This window comes from Halichondria panicea, chromosome 8 (genome assembly GCF_963675165.1).
Source record: "Halichondria panicea chromosome 8, odHalPani1.1, whole genome shotgun sequence".
Lineage (NCBI taxonomy): Eukaryota > Metazoa > Porifera > Demospongiae > Suberitida > Halichondriidae > Halichondria > Halichondria panicea.
This window is the reverse complement of record NC_087384.1, coordinates 5,834,985-5,844,339: the sequence shown is the minus strand read 5'-3', so window position 1 is coordinate 5,844,339 and position 9,355 is coordinate 5,834,985. Positions and strand designations below refer to the sequence as shown.

The window sequence follows — 9,355 nt, the reverse complement described above, 5'->3', positions numbered from 1 at the left end:
TTCAAGCAACACACTGAATGATAATGATACGGTCAGTTTTGATAATTACATCATCTACAAAATAAAGTACATGTAGAGTACATAGAATTGATCACTAATATAATATTATCGTTAAGCTCTAGTTTGAGTCTGCCTCCTCTGTGAGTTGTGCTTCATTTGGCGCTGTTGTCTGAACGGAGCACCTCCTCCTCCGCCCTGTGAGTCTACAAGGGTGGGGTGTGCGTGTGAGGGGTGTGAGGGATATATGTGTGTGTGTGTGTGGGGGGGGGGAGCATTAGTTAAGAGTACAATATCACAACAGGTATTGTTTCTAGATACATGTGCAGTCATGTATGCACGATTAAGTTAACGTACCCCAAGGTCCTGCACGCTTTAGCTTCATCATCTCTTCATTCTGATCGGCCAGAGTGTTGAGCTGAAACAAGAAGACACTATTAAACGCACAACATGACAGAGGGAGGTCAAAGGTTATATGGAAACTCGGCGTACCTTGTCAGCTAATAATAGTGCTTGGCACTGCATTTTGTTGGGAGAGACATGATGGATCACGACCGTCTGAGTGGGCTCGTCCAGTGAGGCCTGAGGTGGTGTGGAGGAATGTGTAGCAATGAAGTACATGTACGAGTAGAAACATGCGATTAGCAGACAAGCAATGTACATGCATGCACGTACAAGACAACACCGTATAGCGTGACATTTTCTCGAGGGGCTTAATTTTCGCTTATCTGTTATAACATGCAAATATTTAAAGGCGTGGCTTCCGGTAAGTAGCCATTCCGCGAACATTGTGCAATGAAATGCTTTTAGAGGCCAATCCACGAAATATAAGTGCCTCGAAATTCGCACTATATACGGTATTAATTTTTCAAGCAATCTACAATGTATGCACATTTCATGCATATAATTTTATGTATATAAAATACAAGCTATTTACAAGCTAAACAAGCCCTCTACAAGCCGCCCACCATAAGCTCCTCTCTGAAGATCATCTTGCTGACCAAGCTGTGTACAGTCTGCAGGGGCAACTCAAACATCTCCACCAGACACTGCAGGCTCAGACAATCATAGATCTCACTGTACGCAAAGATGTACGTCCGCAAGCTCTCTTCCTGGATCTTGCTGCAAGGGAGAGAGTGTGGTGAATGAGGTTGAAAGCGATAACAATTATTTTATTAAGAGTAACAGGTATAGATATAATTCTTACGTTGTCAGCATTTCCTTGACATGTTCTACATTCAGGAACAGGTCCCACACCTGTGTGGTACAGTACACATGTCATGTGACTACAACGATAGATCATGTGACTACCTTGATAGAGGTGATGAAATCTCTACAAGCCTTCCAGTTTCCCTTCTCCATAGCGTGGGCAGCGGCCACCACATGTTCACGCATGCTCTCAGGGGGACCTGAGAAAATAGATAAGTTCGTGAATCACATGACACCTGCATTCTGCATTCTTACACTAACCACACCCACCTATGAGTGGCTGTTTTTCGTGGAACTTGAGCTGATGATGGAAGCTCTTTGAGATGATCCTGCGTCTGCCCTCACGCTTGGCAGCTGCAAACACACACATGTACAGTACCAGCTAAAAATACTTCTTATAATTATTACCGCGCATTATTATTACTGTGTAGTAATAATTATGGTGGAGAGCAATCCACGGCCAGGTATGCTACACACGTTATGTAAAACCCTGTTACAGTACCAAGAAATAGCCATGGGTCCTACATAGCAATGCTACTGTATGCATGAATATTGTGCCTACCGGTCATGTACGGGATCTCGTGCAGCATGGCGGAGGTGAGGTACACACACTCCATTAGCTCTAGGTTGATGTGTGTGTGGAAGGGGATCTGACGTCTTCTCTCCAACTTCTCCTGCTCGGGGGTGCGGTCATGTCTCGCCAGGAGACCCTGAGGGCAGGGGAGATCATACAGGATAAGTACATCAGTAACATTGCCCTTCAATAGTATAAGTGCATGCATACATGTGTAAGCTAGCCTAGCAGTAATAATTATGATGTAATGAAGTACTCTTAATAGGCGATTTTATTAATACACACATGTACATGTAAAACAGTCCACACATCTTACAAAAAAGCGCTTTCCCCCAACTATACACTTTATGTAACGTCTCAGCATAGCTAGCCACTCCTCACTTGTGCCAGTAGCTCCTTTGACCTGCCACTGGACTGAATGTCAACCAGAGCATCGTGAGCGTCCTTGATCATGCCATGCCTGAACGCACACATGCCCAGCTGTACCAGTGCTCGATTGTACAGGATCTAAAGGTGACATTAATCCATAGAATCATTGAATTCCAATATCCAATCAGTATATAAATAAAGATCTAAGCTACATGTACATGTATAATGAATACGCAAGCATGCAGGACATTTGTCGGGCACTGAGCATGTGCAATACATAGGGAATATAAATTATATGCTATTACTAGCTAATCCCACTTGGCTCGGTGCAGGTACTTTTAGCTGCCATTTTGTGGGGTACTGAGCATGTGCAGAGCACTGACCATAGTCAGGACATCAGCAAACTGTATTGCCTCCTGGAGATGACTCATGAGCATGAGATCGCGGGCCTGGTACCAACGATCATGAATGGAATGATGGTAGATGTGACACAACATGGCTCTGGTTCGGATCCTGAGGGAGGGAGGGTACAGATAATGGCACAGGAAACCAAATATATACATGATTGTACATGTATACTTACATATATTATAATACGTAACAGTACAATCATGTTCATTAGAGATAATCGGTACAAGCAAAACCACTCAGGACAAAAACTATACTAGTGCAATCAATGACCACACCCACCTTCCAATGTCGGGGACATCGCTGGCATTGTATATGAACTTAGTGAGCCGTGTCATGAGTGCATAGGAGCTCTCCTCCTCCCCCGCCTCCTTTACAGGGGATTCCCCGTCTTCAGCAAACAAGATGGACGCATTTGACTGACCATAGTAGGCCCGATCAATCTGTGAGTGTGTGTGGAAGTACGTGTAGGTGTGTGTGTGTGTGTGTGTAGGGTGTGCGCGAGTACGTGTAGGTGTGTGTGTGTGTGCGAGTACGTGTAGGTGTGTAGGTGTGTGTGTGTGTGTGTGTGTAGGTGTATTAAGTAAGCTGTTAGGAATAGCACTTGCAAAAGCACTGAAAAAGAATAAACGACAAAACTAAGAGAGAATGGATGGAACGGTAGCATTGTGTGTGTTCAGACAGCTGTTGTACAGCTAGCGTGGATCATATCGACTCCACCTGCCAACCAGTAGGTTCAGCCATCACTGGCGCTGGCCACAGGAGAGCTCACACAACATCAGTTCATCATCACACACACATACCATTCAAAATGGCTAAGAAAATACATGCCACAAAGCTTACACAATAATTATTACTAGGGAACGTGCATATTGTATTACTAGAATGTTTTGCGAGCATCAAACATTTGCGAACTTTGCGATGGTTGATCAATTCGCAACAATAAAATCAAAATTATTACTAGTAAATACACACAATCCTTGCCAGAACGCAATAGGTAGATCGCAAAGGGCAAAATTTTCTGCTGATTTGGCTCATTCGCAAAGGTTTTTCATCAGTAAAATATTCTAGTAATACGGTAATCAGATATTTAGCTTGAGCTTATAAATTATTATTCTCATGCTATACGTGCCTTGTAATAGGCGTGCTCAATGGTGCGTATATAGATCCTACAAAGAAGGTCCGGACGAGAGTCTCCAAACTTCCTCTCTACATACAATTGCACTCGATGGATAAAGTCTGCCACCGTCTTCTCTCCCTGGAGCCTGGGGGCACGAGGGGTTAAAGTGCATAGTTACAGTACTGTACATGTACGATACACAGTATCCATGCATGACTAAAACGTTCATAACAGAAACTTAAGTGGTGAAGTTCGAAAAAGCCACCTAACAGAGCAATGTGCTTATCATTCTTGAAACTACAATTAGCCTCTTGCCTAAACACACGCACGCACGCACACACACACACACACACGTACTGTTGTTACATAGTACTGTAACAACAGGTTTGTTATTTTGCACACAATAAACCTGCTTACTCAGCATATTAATTAGTAGCAACCCAAGCGCATGCTCACTGTGTGTACACTACAAACAATGGTCTCACTTGGTGACAAAGTCAGTGGCGTGAGCGTCAGTAGCCTGCAGGATCTTGGTGAACTCTTCGTCTAAATGCTCTATAAATGTCAGCAAACTGCCTCGAATCTTGTACGCCCTCTCGGTTGTCTGGGGAACAGCCAATCAGCACATGTTACACGTGGAATAATTATGTATACAGAGCAACCTTTCCACAGTCCCAAAATCAGCAAAAAACATGCTACATATGAAGTATACACCCCACTGCAGGGTTCTGCTAGAAGATTCAAGATGTGGCTATTTTTAATCCTGAAAAACACATTTTTGCATGAAGTGTGGTAAAAATCACCAGCCATAATAGTAGCTACTGTCACAGCAGCTGCTTACTTTGAAGTTGACTTCCTCTTCTGGGATTGTGCTGTCCAACACGACCGCAGGGTTCTCCTCCAGCAGGGTCACTAGAGTGCTCATGTCCTCAAGACAGCTGCATGTGGAACAGAATAACATCTTTATCTTAAACATTCCAAACTAAGTTACAGGCCTTCAAAGTAACCAAGCCATTTAGCAGTGTTTACTGGAAGTACACAATTGTTGTTTCCCTGAATCCAGCTCCATGATATACATGCACTTATAATTCTTTACGCATTACAGTACGTGCATGGGTTGATGGCATGTATACGCACAACAGGCATGTACATGTACAGTGTATGCTATAATAATTATGTTAATGTTGCTAATTAATAAAGATCTCCGGCTAGTACAACTACAGACTGACTTATTATAATAATTAGATCACCTTTCCCAGACGTCAGTCTTCATGCATGACGTGACCCCGGAGATGTCAAAGGTCGTCTCTATGACGTCCTTCAATAGGAGGAGCTCCAAACCCACGCCCATTCCGCTGTGTCGGGACACTTGTAGGAGGAGTCGAAGATTATCAATGGTCTGTGTGCGATCGGTCGTCTTTTTTCCGCGATTTATCATAAATTCGTCTCTCTTTCTCTTGATGACGTCATGCCCCACCTCAACATCTTTGCCAAACAGCATCTTGGTCCTGTCCTGGAGTGGGTGATATATACACGTTACGAACTACATGTACTACAAGTTAGTGTACATGTACGTTGTGGACACTCAGGGAACACACTTCTATTGTACAGCAAAGGGCCAATATTGTAGAAAGTTGATTTTGGAAGGTGCATACAGTATCTTTTAACCATCACACAGCAAATGCTATTAGGACAAAGACTACAATGGAACCCTGCCACTGCTGAAGGAAGGTCAACTGTAATATACATCAATTTAAGGCCAGGCACCCAGGTCATGAACAGCTAACGACAAAACCAGTGTACCCTCAACAAAGGCCACCTTTTTGTTCTTCCATTGTAAAAGGGTTCCCCACACACACACACACACACACACACACACACACACACACACACACACACACACACACACACACACACACACACACACACACACACACACACACACACACACACACACACACACACACACACACACACACACACACACACACACACACACACACACACACACACACACACACACACACACACACACACACACACACACACACACACACACACACACACACACACACACACACACACACACACACACACACACACACACACACACACACACACACACACACACACACACACACACACACACACACACACACACACACACACACCTGTATGGTCATCTGCTTGCCGGGTCTGGTGACTGTTTCCCAATCCTCATCGTCATCGTCGGGAGCGATGGGTTTCCTGATTCTCTCCTCTCGTCTCTTACGCGTCTTGCTTTCCTGCACATTCTTGTCTCTGCAGTCACGTGACAAGACGAGCCAATCAAAGTATAGTAGGTAACGTGATAACAAGAAACACAATTGCAAACAGAAGAACTACATGTCAGGGTTTCATGTAGTAGGGGGGGGCAGGGAAGGATCACCCCAAACATTACGTAGAATAATGATGTCATCATATTAGTACTAGTACAACATCAGACGCATGACATCATCATAGGCTTACGCGCCCAAACCTTAATCCTAGATGAAACCCTGTATGCCAGGCCCACCTTTTGAGGAAGTAGTCGGCAGTATAGTGGTAGGTGGTTCCAGTGCCTTCCTCAGCCTCGCTGGAACTGGAACTGGATTCTGTCATGTCCCAGTCCATGCTGTCATCGGAATCAGACTCACCCTAATCCGGAATGGAAAGATACACAGATATGAAATCTTTTTGTTGCAACACCATAAAAACACGAGCTAATTAATTTAAGCCGAACACTCACCTCAGTTTTAGGTTTTGATTTGGAGGCGTCTTTCTCTTTCTTCACTGGAGCTGGTTCTGCTTCGTCCCCACTGTCGCTTCGCTCTGGATCTGTGTTCAAATCACAGTCACATGACTCGGGCCTAGTGTCACATGATCAATTAACCCACCATCTTTGTCCTCTTCATCAGCATCATCTTCCGACTCCACTGGGTTAGCACGATACGTTTCAATTGCTTTCTCAAAATCTTTGTTGTATTTCTTCACTTTTTGCTTGAGACCGGCAAGTGCCTGTGGGAGATCAATCAGTGTGACACCGTGTCAATATTAACGCTGATTTAACGCACTTTTGAGTTGACTTTGTTCAGCTTAGCTTTTGCATCTTTGTCCTCCCAGAGCTAAACATCAAATTATGGAATGGTTTTATTGTTTACTAAGAATACCATACACGTGGAAACAATATCCAAATCAGCTACCGGAAGCTATCAATATAAAATTTGTCTTTCAGTTTACATGCATAACATACACCACAATTATGTACATGCATGTACACAATGAATACATGTACATACATGCATGTATGTACATGTACATGTAGGCATGATGCTATTTACTCACCTCCTTGACAAAATCCTCGAGCTCCATCAAAGCTCGAATGTAGAATCGTGGGGTCTCAGGTTCTTTGTCAATCACAGCCTTTGCTTTAAGAAAGACTTTCTGTAAACCATCAAAACCTAACAAAAGAAGGCAAATGTATAACTCAGTTGGTGTACAGTATAATTGGTAGAGGTCTCACATGTTTGCACTTTTGCTACATCTTTGATCTTGACACTGTTCTTGAGTGACTGAATGACCTCCTTGATCTCATCATAACTGGAGTAGTTCATTCGTTAAGATGATTTCTGCGTAATAGACTATTATACTGACCGTTTTTCTTTCTCTGGCCTGACAACTCTTTTCTCCTCCTCGTCATCACTGAACGTGTACTGAGTACGCCTGAGGGAAAACGATAAGGAAATTATTATCTACAGTACAGTAGGGGAAGTTAAACTATTTGATGCCTAATTGAACGGTAGCATTGTGTGTGTTCAGACAGCTGTTGTACAGCTAGTGTGGATCATATCGACTCCACCTGCCAACCAGTAGGTTCAGCCATCACTGGCGCTGGCCACAGGAGAGCTCACACAACATCAGTTCATCATCACACACTTTGAGAGCAATTTAAGTACCTGTAAAGCCAATATTTCAGGATTACCTAATGGCCCCCAAGTTGGCCTTTGTTGTGATTTCTTCATCACTGCTCTCAGTAGAGCTCTCTGAGTCAGTACCTCCGGTTGCAAAGAATCGACCAGCCATCACTGCCTCTGTGACTGTACTCCACGTGGAAGATCATGTGAGCTAGGTCCTGGCAGTTAGTGTGGTAAAGATCATTAACTAACAAACATGCGCAGAAGAGATTGGAGTCGGAAATCATTTGAACTTTTCACTAATTATCCCTTCACCGGTGTAAATTTGAAAGTATTGTTAATAATAATACAACAACAAACTTACAACAACAAAGGAGCATGCTATCAACTTGTCAACCGTCTGATATTTGTGTAGTGCAGTTAGTGGTTTTGTAACTGCTGCTGTCATGCGTAGGATACATATAGTTTTGTGATATGTTGTAGGGGAGACTTTTAGCTACCAAAAGCACCTTAAATCTTGTGGCTCTGCCTCTTCAGTGATTCGTAGGTTCCTGTTTATTTTCTCAGACACGACCACATTTTGGTGTATATTCATTAGAATTGGGCTATCATTTTTGGAGGTTATGTTGTTTATAGACTTATTGTCAGGTGAAAAATCAGCTTGTTTCTGATAATAATTATTGATACTTTAATGTGCACTATCATCCTTGAAAACACCAGGGATAGGCGTACAAGTATATATAATTTTTACAAGTATAGTGTAAAGATAAAATAGTTTAGTATTTGTATATACAGGAATAGTAATTAAGTCCAACTTATAGTCAATTGCAGCTGATAGAGTGTATGATCAAATACCAGAGCTTTTTCCAAATTTGTATCGTGTGCTTTAACATTAAAATTCCCACTCATCAGATCGGTCTTCTCGTGGGCGTCTAGCCAAGCATACACAGCAGTCGGGGCTAACAACCTGATCAAATGGAATTATATAAAGCAATGACGATACACAGTAAAAACAGATTCGTTATAATAACATAAAACATCTCAAATAAAATGCATCATTTGAAATTTAATGTAGAAATGACAGAAATTTATGTTATTTCTACATTAAATTTCAAATGATGCATTTTATTTGAGATGTTTTATGTTATTATAACGAATCTGTTTTTACTGTGTATGGTTTGTACGGACTTTGTTCGGGATGTCAGGCTTGGCCGCATCTCATTTATATTTCGTGGATTGGCCTCTAAAAGCATTTCGTTGCACAATGTTCGCAGAATGACTGCTTACCGGAAGCCACGCCTTTAAATCTTTGCATGTTATAGTAATTAAAGAACAATTTTTGTGGACAAAATTTTCCAATTGGAGACAGATTGGCCTGGGACCGAGGCTAGTAGTTTGCTTTCCTGCACATATATAGCGGAAGTTACTTAATATCAACGTCATCATCCAACTTGCAATGAAGAATGTGGTCAAGGTGGGTCACTGTGTCTGTTAAACAAAGAGCAGCTCCAATTGAACCTGAAAACCCCATTGGGTAGCGACCTCTGGCGATTACTGAAACAAATAAGTTGAGTTTTGCTGGCATTAAAAGTTATATCGAATTCAGAGACAAATACTTTGCATTCTTTCAATAAGATGCGCATGGCAGATGGTGAGGGGCTAAAAGGGCTATATCGTCAGCATAACCAAGTGCACAGACAGAGTGGCTTCCTAGATGGCAACCGATTCCTAGCCGAGATAGTATTG

General features: G+C 42.5%; 1 protein-coding gene across 1 annotated transcript; it reads right to left on the bottom strand.

Moving 5' to 3' along the window:
- Positions 1 to 9: 9 nt before the first annotated feature.
- On the bottom strand, positions 10 to 7,836 carry LOC135339895 (eukaryotic translation initiation factor 3 subunit C-like). Its single transcript, XM_064536131.1, has 24 exons — positions 7,678 to 7,836; positions 7,350 to 7,418; positions 7,219 to 7,295; positions 7,041 to 7,156; positions 6,770 to 6,820; positions 6,593 to 6,713; positions 6,445 to 6,533; positions 6,232 to 6,353; positions 5,849 to 5,978; positions 4,928 to 5,190; positions 4,519 to 4,615; positions 4,163 to 4,281; positions 3,690 to 3,822; positions 2,840 to 3,000; positions 2,533 to 2,662; positions 2,162 to 2,287; positions 1,769 to 1,916; positions 1,477 to 1,560; positions 1,309 to 1,406; positions 1,205 to 1,254; positions 966 to 1,119; positions 490 to 579; positions 355 to 415; positions 10 to 203 (listed from the first exon to the last, which is right to left on the bottom strand). The coding sequence occupies exons 1-24, from the start codon at positions 7,776 to 7,778 to the stop codon at positions 112 to 114; spliced, it is 2,682 nt and encodes an 893-aa protein (XP_064392201.1). The 5' UTR covers positions 7,779 to 7,836; the 3' UTR covers positions 10 to 111.
- Between the last annotated feature and the right edge of the window lie 1,519 nt (positions 7,837 to 9,355).

Bases quoted from the DNA above. Each gene is read 5' to 3' on its own strand.
- LOC135339895 (XM_064536131.1), bottom strand. From the start codon at position 7,778: ATGGCTGGTCGATTCTTTGCAACCGGAGGTACTGACTCAGAGAGCTCT. The intron at 3,001-3,689 runs GCACGTATAGCA...ACACACTCACAG, and splicing joins TTGAGCACGCCTATTACAAG to ATTGATCGGGCCTACTATGG. The intron at 2,663-2,839 runs GTGGGTGTGGTC...TCCCTCCCTCAG, and splicing joins GATGTCCCCGACATTGGAAG to GATCCGAACCAGAGCCATGT.